The sequence below is a fragment of the Lactuca serriola genome, chromosome 8 (assembly GCF_051521515.1).
Source record: "Lactuca serriola cultivar US96UC23 chromosome 8, Lser_US96UC23_V15, whole genome shotgun sequence".
NCBI lineage: Eukaryota > Viridiplantae > Streptophyta > Magnoliopsida > Asterales > Asteraceae > Lactuca > Lactuca serriola.
Genome location: NC_136415.1, coordinates 31426778 through 31443725, shown reverse-complemented (window position 1 = coordinate 31443725; position 16948 = coordinate 31426778). Strand labels below are relative to the sequence as shown.

General features: G+C 35.7%; 1 protein-coding gene across 1 annotated transcript; it reads left to right on the top strand.

Annotated features, from left to right (window-relative positions):
• Nucleotides 1-5293: 5293 nt before the first annotated feature.
• On the top strand, nt 5294-6462 carry LOC145066565 (zinc finger A20 and AN1 domain-containing stress-associated protein 4-like). The gene is made up of 2 exons (XM_079013858.1): nt 5294-5485; nt 5582-6462. The coding sequence occupies exon 2, from the start codon at nt 5700-5702 to the stop codon at nt 6219-6221; it is 522 nt and encodes a 173-aa protein (XP_078869984.1). The 5' UTR covers nt 5294-5485; nt 5582-5699; the 3' UTR covers nt 6222-6462.
• The last annotated feature ends 10486 nt before the right edge of the window (nt 6463-16948 follow it).

The following is a 16948-nucleotide window of genomic DNA, read 5'->3' as shown; positions in this document are numbered from 1 at the left end:
TAATTTCCTTTCATAACAAGTCCTAAAATTACCAACTAGCCCCTAAGTCCTCAAATCTCTTCAATTTAAGTCCATTAATTACCCAACACGCCCTAACTTCTGAATTCCTTCTCAAATTAAATCCAGAACTTACTCTTTTAACCCCCAGCTTCCAAAATTATGATAATTAGCCCTTCGAGACCATCCTTTGATATATAATTATTTATTTTAGGGCTACTAATCATTCATTCATTAATTTATTTAACTCAATAAATAAACGGGTGCTACATCCTTGGCTAGCTGTAGTCCCATGATTAGTGCCTTGTGTTCAGCTTTGTTATTGGTTGCATCGAAATCACAACTGACTGCCTGGGGTAGGATGTCCCCCTGTGGCGACTTTAGTATGATCCTTAATCCAGTTCCTCTATGGTTTTACGATCCATCTGTGAATAGCGTCCATCTGCCTGTGTTTTCTTCTTCTAGGAATCGTTTAGTTTCTATCTTTACTTCAACTTGTAGATCATTACTGAAGTCATCCACAAAGTCCACCAACTCTTTGGAATTTTATCGCGCATCTTGGCTCATACTTGATGTTGTATGTTCTTAGCTTCATAAAACACTTTGTTGTCCTTCTTGAAATTTCTTGTTTTCTCATAACATTCTTAATAGGATTATTAGTTCTTACTTTTAAATGATGTGTTTCAAAGTAGTGTCTTAATTTTGTGGAAGTAGTTACTAGTGCAAGTATAAGTTTTTTCAAGGTGAGAGTACCTAGTTCCAGGATCCAAAAGAGTTTTACTTACATAGTAGATAGGATGTTGGTCCCCATTAAGATCCTTAGCTAAGACTGCACTCAACGTGTTTGAGGATACTAAAAGGTAGAGAAGAAGTGGTTCCCCATCTAATGATTTTACCAATAGGGGTGCTGAACTTAGGTATCTTTTAAGTTCCTAGAAAGCATTTATGTGCTCCTTATTCCACTTGAACCTTTTATTTTTCTTCAATATGTCGTAGAAAGGTTTGCATCTTTTTGAGGATCTTGAGATGAACCTGTTTAAGGCTTCCACTCTTCCTGTTAGTATTTGAATATCCTCTGTTGAGGATGGGGATATTAGATTAATGATTGCTTTGATTTGCTCAGGACTTGCTTCAATTCCTATTTTGGTCACCATGTACCCAAGAAACTTGTTTGATCTCATTCCAAAGTGACACTCGGAGGGATTCAGCTTTATGTTATATTTGTCCAGTATGTTGAAGGCTTCTTTAAGATCCTTGAGATGGTCTTTAGCTTTCTTCAACTTAACCACCATGTCATCAATGTAGACTTCCATCGTTTCCCTCAGTTTCTTTTTGAACATCCTATTGGCTAGCCTTTGATATGTAGCACCTGCACTTTTAAGACCTAATGGCATGGAAGTATAACAATATATAACTGTTGGGGTTATGAATGTTTATCCTCTTGGTTAGATGGTTCCATTTGGTTATGAATGTTGTATCCTCTTGGTTAGATGGTTCCATTTGTATACCTGTTGAGATCCGTATATTCCACACATACTCTCTATTTTGCATACTTCTTTTGTACTACGACCACGTTGGCCAACCACCTTGGGAACTTCACTTCTTTGATCATTCCTGTTTTAAGAAGTTTTTATACTTCTTCTTGTATGATTTGGTTTCTCTCTGGTGCGAACTTCCTTCTCTTTTAGTGTATTGGTCTGAAAGAAGGATCAATATTAAGTTTATGAGTTATTATATTTTGTCTATACATGTCATGTCCTCGTGCTTCCATGCAAATGTCTTGCTTCTAGCTCCAAGGAACTTCATTTGTTCTTTTTCGATTGGTTCTGGTATTGAGGATCCTATGTGAACCTTGGCATTAGGATCCTCAAGGTTCATAGGCACTTCCTTTACATCTTGCTCTCTTGTTCCTAGCACATCTTGTGCCCCCTGCTTTAACTGGTATGCTTGTCATAGTATTGCTGAAGATTTTATCAAGGTCTTGTAGCACTCTTTGGATTCTTGTTGATCTCCTGCGATTTTCACTGTCCCCCATAGGGTAGGCATCTTCACACATTGATCATATGTTGATGGGAATGGCTTCATGTCGTGAATCCATGGCCTATCTAGTATAACATTATAAGAGGATAATGTATTTGTTACACAAAAACGTTACATAGAGCTTACCCCCTCAATGTAGATAGGTAGCTTTATTTTGCTGACTGTATGTTTTGTATCGTCACTGAATCCTATTAATACTGAGGATCTTTTGACTATTTCAGACTCTGGGATGCTCATTCTTTTTAAAGCATCCAAGAGTATAATGTTGACTGAGGATCCTCCATCGACAAGGATCCTTTTGACAAAATGGTTGGCGATGTAAAGAGTGATCACAAATCCGTCATGGTGAGGATTCTGGACGTCTTGTCTATCTGCGTTGTCGAAGGTGGTCTCCTTCTCATTTGTGATTGAGGTATTCTTTCGTGGACTTTCTTCTTTTTCTGTTTCGACACCTTGACATGCCCTTTTGCTGCAGAATATGAGGTACCACAAATGTCAGATCCTCCGAATATCACATTGATTACCTTGGCGTTAACATGATGGGATTTTGGCTTATCAAGGATCCTCTGAGAATCCTGATCTTTCTCTTTGGATTTTTACTTTCTTATTCCATGGATTTATTTGAGGTATCCTTTTCTTAAGAGGTAGCTAAGCTCCTTCCTGAGAGCTATGCAACCATCTGTGATATGACCAAAGTCTTCGTGGTATGCACACAATTTGGATTTGTCTTTCCAAATGGTGGATTTTTCTCCCTTCCTTGGTCATCTTGCTTTGTCACCCAGATCCTGCATAGCAAATATTATACCTGAAATATCCATAGAAAAGTAATAGTCAGTAATCTTAGGAAAATTTTCTTCCTCTCCTTCATCTTCAAGGACATTAACCCTATGATGAGTCGGCCTTCCTATTAGGGTGATCGTATGAGTTTGGTGGATTGCTTCCTTTTTAGATCTCCATGTCTTATTCAAGCCTTATGAATCTTAATGCTCTTCTTCGGACCTCATCCTTTCTCTTGCATTTGGGTCATTACAAGGTCTTCGTAGAAAAAAAAAGTCCTTTTTAAGCCCATTTTAAAGGCGTGAACTACAGTCGCCATATCAATGTTGGGGATACTCAGAGCTTACCTACAAAACATGTTCACAAAAGTCCTAAGGGATTCCTTAGGATCCTGAACCACTCGATAAAAATCACTAGTGATCTTCTGAACATTCTACTATAAGAAAATTGATTGTTAAACAAATTAACTAAGTGAGCAAATGAAGTAATAGAGTAAGGAGGAACGTTAAGGAGCCATTTTAAGGCTGATCCTGTGAGGGTTGAACCAAAACACTGGAACAGACAAGCTTCCTTTAAGTCTGCGGGAAGTGGATGATCTCCATTCTTTCCCTATATTATACGACATGATCCTCAGGATCTGTAGTCCCATCATAAGGCTTCATATTGGGCGGTTGGAAGCGCTTTGGGACCTTGGTGTTACAGGAGCTAATCTCGAGATTTTGTGGCTTGTGGGGGATACTTCTGCTATAGGTTGAGCTACTTCAGGCACACTCGAGATCATTTGTATTAATTGTTGAAGCTCCTTAGCCATGATCGGGATTAAACCTGTATCAAGTTCCATAGAGTTAGTAGTAAAGATATTATTATTAACAAAGTTACCAAGATCCTTGTTATTGGGAGTAACAAAGGTTTCACTGGGATCTTGGTTCGTATGGGCTTGCTCTCTTGGAATTGCGCCTCAAGCGGGAACAAAGGTCGGTATCGAGGATCCAATCTTGCGGCAATTTGCTGAGGATCCAGTGTTATCAAAGTTTAGGATCTTGGGCTGAAAGATTGAGGGTGTTGCTTCTTTAGGCTTGTGGATTTATTCCCTCATTCTCTCCACTTCCTTGAATATTGTCCTGTTATCCTCCTGCTGTTGAGTAACTTGTTGTTCCAGTCTCTTCATCATGGAAAATATTTCATTATTGGAAATTAGCACAGGAGGATCCTAAAGTCCTTGGGTAGCGACCAGAGAAGTGTTTTTATTTGGTGCCATAGTGGCTTTCTTTGGAGCTCCCCATGGGGGTAGAGGAAGGTTTTTAGAGGAAATATAAGGAATGGAGGAAGAATATATGGTTGGTTGTGTAGACATGATTTTCCGAAAAGTTTTGAACACCACGGTCCCATGGTGGGCACCAAATTGTTTTAGTAAAAAAATCAACTAAGTAGAATCTAACCAAATTGTATGAGAGGTTGTGATGTTCATGATAAATCAAGTAAGAAATGACAATCAAAGTGACACAAATGAGTTACAATGAAAGCCCTTGATCCTTGATAGGATCTCCGGCATAAAACTTTGGGAGGTAATAATGATCACCTGCCTTAATGATTTTATTGATAGCAACATAAGGTCGGGGCCGGAACCGGCTATGTGGGGCGTAGCCAGGAGTACGCACGACGTACTCTGCCTAGTTCCACTTTTACCAACTTTATGTTTTAATCCCTTAAGACAACTAACCCAACCACATATTTGACCATTCTAAGATGTCTTAACCCATAAAGTCGATGGATTTAAGCCTTTTCATGGCTAGGAAGGACCTTATGCATTAATCTTTAGCTTCTAACACACCCTAAGCTAATTTACTCATGCATGAGCCAAAAGAAATGATCAAGCAACCATTTATTATTTTATATGCTATTGTTATAGTGTGACCCTATGTATTTAGCCCAATAATGTATAGTCGTTTTCCCCTTGTATTATATATATATATATATATATATATATATATATATATATATATATATATATATATATATATATATATATATATATATATATATATAAATGCAAATATGAAATTATGGGAAAATGTTGATTTAACAATTAATGACTATGTACATTAAAGTCTTTTAGGTATGATTTTAAATTTATAAAAATAGTCCCTGAAATATAAAAAAAATGTCAAAATATTATAGGGGCAAAACAAAGACATTTTGGTTACTTTATAGGGCCTTAATAAAACATTATAATGCGAGATATGAAAACCACCTAACCATTTTAATTCTTCCAAAAGTAGACCAAATATAAATTGGAGCAAGGCTCATAGATTTATTTGCAAACTATATCAATTATTCCAAAACTAGACCAAATATACAAATTGAAGCAAAGCTCATGGACCAAATTTATAATTTACTTTAAACATATTATTGTGGTATAAAATATAAATAACAATAACTTAAAAAACAACTAAAATTCCACGCAACCTCCTAGAACCTTCCAAATCCCACCACCACCACCATGACCACCACCAATTTATTCTCCCCTTTCTTGTTTTTCTTTATCCCTACATTTCCGCCACCACCTAACCCTCCCTCAACACCTATATTTCTCCACCCTTCCTCACCGCCCACCTCCCCACAATTCAATCCATCCCCTCCCCTAATACCCCCATCTCCGTTTCTGATTTCCGTACGTGGTTTCTGATTTCCAATCGCTTGTTTTTTGGGATTCTATTCCTTTTTTAAATTCTGGATCTGATTGTGTCTACCTTGTTTTCTAATATAGGTTCTGATAATCTCGTTTGATTGAGCGATTGGTTTGAATCTGAATCTGAATCGATCGCTCTCAAAAATTTCCCTTTAATTGTTTTGGATATTTGGCTGATCAGATAAGTTTCGGGAATATGGCCGAGGAACAGAAATGGCAGGAAGCAAGCAATCACGTGCTCTGTGCTAATAACTGTGGATTCTTCGGGAGTCCCACCACGCTCAATATGTGTTCAAAGTGCTACAAAGATCACTGCATGAAGGAACAGCAGATGTCGACGGCGAAGATCGCCGTCGAGAAGAGCCTCACGCATCCACAGCACGAATCGGAAACATCTCTAGCGGAATCTTCCTCATCCTCATCTTCCGCTGTAGCATCTGTTTCCGTTTTACCGGATCAGCCGATATCCAATCCGGTGGACGCCGATCTTGTGTCTCCGTCATCTAACGCCGTGAAACCGCAGCAACGGAATCGGTGTGGATCATGCAAGAAGCGTGTTGGGCTCACGGGGTTTACATGTAAATGTGGAACGACGTTCTGTGGGACCCACAGGTACCCGGAGAAGCACGACTGCTCGTATGATTTCAAGACGGTGGGGAAAGAGGCGATAGCGAAGGCGAATCCGGTGGTGAAGGCGGCGAAGCTGGAGAAGATTTGAGACGATCAGAGCCGTTGGTTGATGACGTTGATCGGACGGACTATGGGTGATGATAATTGGGGGAGGGGTGGGTGTTGATTCATGATTGGGTCGGGTCAAGTTGATGGTTCGGGGCCCTTTTTTATTAATTCCGAAGCTTGTGAAAACTTTGAATTTATGTGTAGTTGTCCTACTTTTTCATTTTTTTAAGAAAAAAAAAGGAAGAAAAAAAAATCGAAATTCATGTTCTATTATTTCCAAAGTATTGGTATTGGTTCAATTCTTTCCCCAAATTACATTACAAATTTCGTTGAAACCTTTGGAAATCAGTGCCTTTCTATATGGTATTAAAATTTAAAAGTTTAAGAGAAGCTGGCTTGTTGATATAATAAATTATTATTTTTATAAATAAGTTATTTTTATTTTTTATTTTTTTTCAAACTTCAAAGATAAAAAGGTTGTGTAGGTCGGTAGGCGTAGGTAGATTAGTGGGTGGAAAAAGTATACATTTCCTTTTTCCAACAATGATTGATTCTTTATTCGATTTTTTATTTAATATAATTTGCTTTTATAAATTCAAATAATATGCGAGAGAGTAAATTGTAGTTTTGGTCCTCATGATTTGGTTAAATTTGTAATTTTGGTCTTTATTGAAAAAAATTGATAGGGTGCGATCATGTGGTTTTATAAATTACAATATTTGTTTCTTATTTATATGAAAAAGACTATTTTGTTTCTTTTCTCATGGAAGTGTATTTCGACATGACGGTTCGACAGAAAACAGTTTTTGAATGTTTACGAGCACAACATGTTCAAGATTTCTTCTAGCTATCCCCCCTATAAATGAATTCGACCAACATTTGACTCGTGTGGAGTATCGTACTATCATTAAATATGGCTCATGATCCCTATATTCCTAGTTGATGAGATATGTTCGGCGTCGTAAAGCATGTTTAGACTCTTTTTAAGAGCATGTAATCCATTGTAAAGAACTATTGAGGTTCAATAACGACATAATATGGTTATGAATGTTTTGTTTGACATATTTAAGCGTATCGGGATTTCCGCTAAGAAAGAGACTACTGTGAATTTGTTGACCGAACCGACAGAAGGAAGGTCAACCCTTAGACCGACTGCTGTTTGTGTGGACCTTGCAGGGGTATCTCTTCTCGTGGGCTTGGGGATTGGGGGTTTCAAGGCGGGACAGACTGCTTTAAAAGTCTCTACATGCAAAGTCACAAAACATGAAAAAATCGTGCATGAAAAATCAACACGTATTCATATCATTCGCGTTTAATACGTTTGGTTTCCTCGCGCGCGGATGCAATGGAGTTTCTTAATATAGTACAACAGATCATGCATAACTATCTTATGTTCCCTAGATCTATAGATGATGTATTCAAAAGAATTGACTTTATCATACAAAAAGGGTTAGCAGCGCAACTTGTTTTGCCGTTTGTCTTCTCACTCATTATATTGTGACCACTAGTAGTAGTTGAAATATATCGAAATAGTAATTATATAAAAAAAAAATTAAAAAAAATTGATTATGAAGTTTAATAAAAGAAAAACTGTAAGAGCCCACATCAAATCATCCCCTCCAACCCTAGACCTTTCGCTTTTTAAAGCCCTACATCATTTTTTACTTTTTATTCCTTCCAATGCCACCATTCACACCACCACCTCCCTCTATCTCTTTACTTATAGTCATTCACATCATCGGCGAAAGTACTCATCGACCTGAACCTAGAAACCCACCACAGAAACCAACAAACCCTACATTATTTATCTCTTTCTCCCCTCCATCATTATCCATTTTCTTCGAAGAACGAAGAGCCCCCGATGAAACCAATTGTAACGCCCGTAGATACGGGCTAGTCAATTTAGAGGCAATAGGGGTTGAAAACGACTTTTCGACAAAAGATTATTAAGAATAAATAATCTCAACCAAGTTTTAGTATATGTTACAAGGTTTCCGTACATATAAAGAGCGTCAAAATCCGAGTTATAACGAAGAAGTTATGACCCGTCAAAGTTTTACGGCAAAATCGGCACGACACCGGGAGACATAAATAGTGAATTTACGATGGAGGACTTTTTAGCCTTAGTGATCTAAATTAAAGTTGTAGTATATGTTAAATCGAGAACATCCATAAAAGAACGCCCAAATCCGACTTCGTATGAGGAAGTTATGATTTTTCTAAGATTCGGCTTAGTAGTGCACGACCCGAAACTCGAATTTTAGTTCGAGCGGTTTTTGACTTACGCGACCTAAATGAGAGTTGAAGATCTCATTAATAGGAACTCAACAGTAAAAAGACAGAAGAAAACAGAGTCCGAATGTAGAAGTTATGAATTTTACGCGGACGTTTAACAGTATAATCTCCTTGTACTGTTAAATTTAAGATCGGTCGAGAATTAGCCGACGGAGTAAAAATGAAAGTTGTAGATATTATTTTTACCTACGCGTGGATATAAAGAACGTCAAAAACGGAGGTCGTATGTGAAAGTTACGGATTTTAGAAGTCGGAAGTGTGTTGTGCGAAAATGGGTGTGGCACAATCTTGGCCATTGCTTTCTCTCCAAGTCTTGCCACTAGATGGTGACATGTGGCACCAAGTTCAGCCAATTTTCACCCTATAAATAGAACCTCTCCCACCCTCATTTTCTTCACACCTTTCCCATTCTTTCTTCTTTTTACTCTCTCTTTAGAACCTCTCTCTAGCTCCGAAACCCCCCGAAAAGCCTAGGGAACCTCCCTAGCACGAGACGGAAGCCCCGGAGTGCTCGAAGGCTCCTAGAAGAAGAGCTTTTCCGCACGGGAATGCTGCTCCAAGAAAAGCTTGATTTTCTATAAAACCCGCTGTAAGTGAGCTACGCCGCTATTTTTAATATATCGTTTATTTAATTATAGTAACGTTATTAGGAACTTATAATAAGTACTTGGACTATTATTATGGGCTATATAAGTATTGTTTGACGCTTATATAATAGTAATAATAGCTAGACTATTAATTGGTCTCAACGAATAATAGACTAAACTCTAGTGGTAATAATACTAGGTTTCGTCGAAGGAAATTATTTTTAAGAAGCGAAGCGCTGTCCGAGTTCGGATTCACCACCTTTTCAAGTGAGTGCATAGTTACTTTCAGCTTACACATAGATATGAAGTATTTTATATAAATTACGTGCTATGTGTGCATATTATCTGAATACTTGCTATCTATGTTGGATGAACGTTTTATACATGTTTTCAATGATTTAAATTGTATATGTATTTTATATCTACAAAATGTGTTGGGTAAAACATGGGTAGATGTAATAGTTGCTGTGTGACAAAATAAAATAATGAGAGGCCTCGTTATAGATGTTATTGATGATTCAGTCACCTAGCGGAGTATAGATGACGACCACGGACTATTCTAGACAGTCCAGTGGAACACTAGCAGACTCGCAACCTGTAGGTGTTTATTTGAACTGTGTGCTCACCAGATGTACTCCATCCCCCACATGGTTGCCTTAAGGACATTTATTGCTGAGGAATCCCCTTAGCAGTAGTGTCCATCCCGATGATAGTCCTTAGACTAGGTCCCTTGTGTTAGATGTTTTAGGGGCATAAAGTGAGGATAATGGGAACGGGTAATCAGGTTTGTTTGGTTTGATAAAGCTAATAACTTATTTATTGTGGGTTGAAAACCCTATGTGCTCACCAGGCTCCCAAGCCTGACCCACTCAGTTTCTTGTATTACATGTAGTGGCGCATGAGCATAGATGTGATGTCTTGGGATGAGAGATTAATGGATTTTAGGCCTGTAAATACGGAATAATGTAGTAAGGCCTATGCTGTATTGTTTATGCTTATGATATGTATCGAACATGACATCCCGAGTCTTTTTAAATGAAATGCATTTCTATGGAAATGCTTTTGATAAATCTCTATCATATTTTGTTTTGGGACAAATTCCGCAACACTTTTATTTAAAATATTACTCTGATTTTTAAACAAAGCATAAACAAAATCGGTCTTTTCTAGACCGTGAAAATGGCCAAATGGGGATGTCACACCTTAGATCATGCCAATTGACCCTCATCTCAAGTGATGGTTTTATCTATTTCAGGAAACGTAAAATGAAAGAAGAATAACATGGAGGTGCCTTTTTGCATGAAATATGATTGATTTGTTAAAAATCAAATTATATCAAAAGAAAGTTTTAACAAAACAAAGGAAACAACTACCAAATATATTTTAGGGTTTAATTATGATCCTGATGACATCGTACTCACAAGTAAACATGAAAAATGGAAATATAAGCAATTCGAATTGTGTTTATATGCTTAGGTTTGTTGCTCCCCAAATCAACATGGAACTAGTTGTTTTCTTATAATTCTTGAATCTTGTTTCATCAAATCCCTCAAATTACAATATAACGAGGTTGATTAACTAGATAAACCTTTGAATTGTTTTTATGAATGTGTGTTTGTAGTTGTTATTGATTTATTATGCGTTGTTACTAATGTTAAAGTCATTTGTCCAATGGTTGATTAGCTATATAAACCTAAAGTCGTCAAGATCGTTTGATGGTGCAATGCTTATCATTAAAATTATAAAATACAATGAGAAGAATAAATTTTTGACCCACACTACTCATCGAGTGTTAGTAGCAACAGATATGGTGGATTCCTCTTAGAACACCCACCATAATTTATGAGAGAAACCCTAATTCCAGTCATTTATAAATCAACAATAATGGATCCTCCTTTAAAACCCACCAAAAAATGAAGGATTGGGGGGGGGGGGGGGGGGGGGGGAATATTGAGTTGATTTATTAATTTGTTTGGAAGATTTTCCTTTGATCTCGTGTTGAATGTTTATGAAACGTTTGAGAAACTTCATGTGGTTTTATTGATGGAGTGTATAAAGTTACAAGTTACACACACACAAACACACACACACACACACACACACACACACATATATATATATATATATATATATATATATATATATATATAAACAATACATTACTTGACATTAAATTAAAATAAATAAAAAAATATTACAACACAAAATTTTAAGAAAGACCCAACCTTATAGTCCATGTTTCATTTTTATATTTATAACACAAATATGATGATACCCAAATTGTTCGTCTGTCATAGGGGTAAGTATTTGGACATGTGGACTGGACCGGACCTGGATCATTTTTTTGGACCCCTAAGCCGGTTCTCGGTTTTAGGATTTGATCAAAACCGGTCCTTTTCGGCCGGTTCTAGGTAAAAAAAATGATTTTAGACCAGATTTAAACTTATGTATTCTGTGAAAATTTTTAAACAAACCTATGTCATTCGTTTTAAGTCGGATTCACATGCGGTTTTTTCCAACGTGTAGTTTAGAGTTTGTAGATGATTTTAAACTATAATTTTGTTGTTTTTGGTGTTATATTCAATGAATTAAAATCCTTCAAGGTTGTGATATCAAAGTTGAAATATTTCAGCTTTTCACCAAGAAATTTAAACTTTTGTATTTTATGAAATTCTTTAAACAAGCCTACGCCATTCGTTTTAAGTCGGATTGACATGCGGTTTTTTTTAACGTGTAATTTAGAGTTTTTAGTTAAATTTAGACTACAATTTGTTGTTTTTGGTATTATATTCAATGAGTTACAATCCTTCAAAGTTGTGATATCAAAGCTGAAATATTTCAGTAAGAAATTTAAATTTTATAATCTGTGAAATTCTTTAAACAATCATATCTCATTCGTTTTAAGTCGGATTGACATTCAGGTTTTTTAAATATATAATTTAGAGTTTGTAGATGAATTAGATTATAATTTGCGGTTTTTTGGTGTTATATTCAATGAGTTACAATCCTTCAAATCTGAGATATCAAAGCTGAAATATTTTAGCTTTTCAATTTTTACTTTTTATTAAATACTAACAACATTTTCATTTTGTATTTATGTAGAGATTACACAAGCTTTAAAATGTTAGATTTAGATGACAACGATATGATGAAGATGCCAATGGAAGATTAGATTATGACGTTTGTTAGTTGAATTGATTTTAAATTTTAAACTATTGTTTTTGGTTTTACGTTAAATACTTTTGTATTTTTGTGTTAAGATTATTAAATTTTATTGGTGAACTTGATTTATATGTTAGGTGCTTTTATTTGGAAAATTATTTTTTCAAGTTATAATATTATAGATAAATATAAATTAGTAATGCATGAAATATGATAAAGTCATTAACTTATTTGATTCAAAGTTCAAACAAATGATATAAACAATCAAAGTTTGATCGGTCCATTGAGTATAAGATTCAACAACGTATTCATGTTACGAGTTGTATCGTATCAAATCAAAAAATGTACTCATTTTAACGAGTTGTAACGTATCAAACCCAACAACATATTCGTTTTAACGAGTTGTATCAAACCTAAAAACTTGTTATAATGATTTCTACTGTATGCATGTAAAGTTGTACTGTAACGCCCGTAGATTCGGGTTAGTCAATTTAGAAATAATAAACGTTAAAAATGAATTTTTGATAGAAGATTATTTAGGATAAATAGTCTTAACCAAAGTTATAGTATATGTCATAAGGATTTCGCACATATAAAGAACTCTGAAATCCGAGTGATAACAAAGAAGTTATGACCCGTTGAAGTTTCCTGATATAAACCGACACGACTTTGCGTAACGTAAGAAGTAAATTTTGGATATATTACTTTTTAGCATTACTAATCTAAAAAAATCACAGTAGTCGTTAAACCGAGAACGTCCATATAGAGAACGTCCAAATCTGACTTCATTTGAGGAAGTTATGATTTTTCTAAGATTCAGTGTAGTAGTGTACAACTCGAAAATCAAATTTTAAATCGATCGATTATTAGCCGATACAATGTAAATGAGAATTGAAGATCTCATTAATAGAAGCTCAATTATATAAAGACATTCGAAAATGGACGTCGGATGACAAAGTTATGAATTTTTAACGAACTTTATCTGTTTAAGACTGTTAAAATATAAATTTAAAAATAGAGTCAAAATCAACGGACAGAGTCTAAACGGAAGTTGTAGATCTCGTCGATAGCTACATATGGATATAACGAACATTAAAAATGGAGCTTATATGCAAAAGTTATAGATTTTACAAGATAATTAATTTATGGATTAGCAAGAAGGCGACACGTGTCGCGATTTGGCACCACACCTTCCTCCCCAAGGCTTGCGATCTGATGATGACCCATGGCACCCATTACACCCAGCGTAATTAGAGTATGCTCAGGATACTAGGCTACTAGGATCCTATAAATAGAAGTCGAATTTTACTCCTTTCTTCACACATTTCCATCCAAACTCTTCCAAAACCATCCCAAGGTCCCAAGAACTTTCTCTAGCACTTCGTAGGTGTTAGTAGCGGAGTTCTGGAGTTTAAGAAAGCTCTGAGAAGTAGAGATTTTGGCTTAGAAGCTCTGTCTGCGTAAAGTCCGGTTTCTCGCTAAATCATCTGTAAGTTAAGTTATGCTTACCGTACTTTAAGTATAACTTATGTTTAAGTTCATTATCGTTATTATGAACCTATGACTGCATATTTTCTATCTTCTCCACTCTATGATATAGTGGCAATATTTGGTTTTGTCCATCCACGTTATTGCTAGGATCAACGTTCCCATGCATTTCCCCTTTAAATGGGCAATACCTATAATAAGTACTCATCGCAAGATTGTAACAAACACCTGAATCTACAAAAGATAGGAGTTACACAATATTTAATATGATATACATATTATGTATATGTTGTAATAAAGTTGAATCTTACCACAAAACTAGTGGCGATGAAGACTAGCTGGAACTAGCTTTGCTCACGTGTCTTGATGTGTGCTATGATGCCTTCATTTCTTTTCTTTAGATTATGACAATACGTTGAAGTTGCACAAACTAGTTTTTTTTGGTGTCCCTGTTTAAAGGTTTTAATGCCTCACACTCAACACACCAAGTTGAGCGTAGAAAATGTCCATTTCATACTGATAATTTAAATTTAGAATAATATCGTTTTGATGGTATATACTCTTATTATTACCAACCATCATGTCTTTTAATAAATGTATCAACACTTGTTTGCTCACTTGGTGATGGTTGATATGCATTTGAGTTTGTACACATGTTTGTTTATCCTATAATACTCAAACTTGGAATAAATTAACATATTTAACTAATACAGTTCTATTACTCCATGGACAATGTTTTCCATGACATTTAGTCTTAGACTTGTCTTTTGCAAATTACAAGACTTAAAAGTTCAAATCCATTCTTTACACCTTTTAATCCCAAATATATCCTTATATTTTCTTTGCATTTACATAACATCTTTATGATATTTGATGTTGGTTTGAGTGAAATTGAAGGTCTTTCTTTGTATACAAGATTTGTCATGCATAATGGGGAAGATATACCCCAAAATGATGGTGTTTTGTCTTACTATCATCTATATCATCCTCAAATTCACATACACATACACTTATATATATATATATATATATATATATATATATATATATATATATATATATATATATATATATATATATATATAAGTGTATGTGTATGTGAATTTGAGGATGATATATATATATATATATATATATATATATATATATATATATATACAGTGTTCTAAAAGGCGCGCCATGGCGTGAGGCGTGGCGTCGCCGTTACGAAAAGCTTCATAATGTTGCTGTTAGGCGTGGCGCGTGGCAAGGTGTGATATGGCGTGCCATGACGCGTTATGGCGCATGTTTTTTCGTTTGAGACACGTTTTTTTCTCTTTTTTATACCTTTTCTAATCGGACATACAAATATTGTGTTTTTTTTTATTAACTTTCGTTTGAGACACTTCTAAAAACTAGGTATATTTGATATAAATTTATATTTATGCGGTAATATAATTATAAATTAATACAAAATCGTCGCCTTGAAAAACGCCATGGCTCGCCATAACTCGTTAAGCTTGAGGCTTGGCCTTGCCGCCACGCCACGCCTCACGCCTTTTAGAACCTTGTGTGTGTGTGTGTGTGTATATATATATATATATATATATATATATATATTGTAACATCCTAAAAATCATAGTAAAAATTTTCATTTTCAAAACCATATAATAATTCATAATTCATACAAAACATGTGTTCCAAAAGCCATAGTCATGAATCAGAGTATGTAACATCCTATTTCGAGAAGTTTCTTATTTCGAGATTATGAATAATAAATGGATCAAGTAGAGGCTTTGGGCTTCAATGAAATAGGGTTTAGACCTTATTGGATGTGGATAATATTGGTTATGTGTTCCAAGCTCTTGGTTTGTGTTTTGGAGTCAAAGGGTAAAATGGGAAAAATGATGTTTCAGGCTTCTTTCACGAATCATTGATTTTAGTTCGGTGTGTTTAAAGTCAAATGTAATTAGATAGAGTTATGGGGCTCCTCAATACATTTTCGTGCATATAACAAACACCGAAAATAGAGTTGAAGCGAAGACGTTATGACTGTTTGAAGTTAGAGTGAAATTGGGTGAAAACCTGTTCTCACGGGGTGAGAAGTAATTCTCACGACGTGAGAATCCTCATGAGGTGAGAATATATTCTCACGACATGAGAAAATGTGCAGCCCAAAGCCCATGAAATATTTAGGGTTTTCAAGGTATTTAAAGGTAAGGATTAATGTTTTAGGGTATTTTCTTAGCCTCCATCATATCTAGAACCTCTTGGGAGAAACCGTAGTCTCCATTTCAATATTTAAGCCTCCCCTCTCCCCTCTCATCCATTTTTGGAGTGTTCGGTGGTTTTGGAGCAATGTTTTCATGAAAGATTGATCCTTGAAGCTTGGCAATTGAAGATCTCAACTTTCATCTACCTTCTAGACCTACGTAAGTTATAAAGTTCCAAGCTTTATTCCATTTCATCTTTGGATCTAAGTTGTGACAACCCAAAAATTTCCACTTCAATAGAAGCCAAGTCTGTTTCTGCTAACTTTCAAACTCTTGGGACAAGTTTGAGCAACTCAGGATTTACACTTAAGGAGATATCAGGAGAGAGGTTGCACTTGGGTCTTGTGCAATTCTGTTATTCCAAAACTCTATGATATTAGAGTTCTTTCCGGGAATAAAATATTTTTTGCCAAAAAAATCCCAGGACTATATATAGAATTCTGAACCAAATTATTCATTAGTTACAATTCCAACTAGAGAAAAGCCAAACTCTCTCTCAAGGATCTTCGAACTTTTGTTCCGGAAAGTGAGTACTTCTATCTAGTGTTGTTTTAAAGCTTTATATATGCTTAATACACTAGAAATCATAGGAAAACACCAAGATCTATGAGTTTACCGCCCAAGAACACCTTGGGGAGTAAACTCCATTTCAAGGGCCAAAGTGTGCCCAATGACCCCTAGACCTTGGAAACCAAACATGGGACAAATCTTGACATGTTTAGGCATCAAAATCAATTAAAATCAAGGACCAAAAGTGAGTTCACAGCCAAGGAAGTTCTTGGGCCGTGAACTCCATTTTAGGGTGCCAAAATTCCCTAAATGCCTTCCATAACCCAAGAGACAAGCATAGAAATTTACCTAGATGTGTTTGGGACCCAAAACAACCAAAATATCATCTCCCATAAGTGTTTACGGCCGCAAACACATGACCAAATGGTCCATGGGCCGTAAACTCAAAATAGAGGTGTTTTGATGCCACAAAC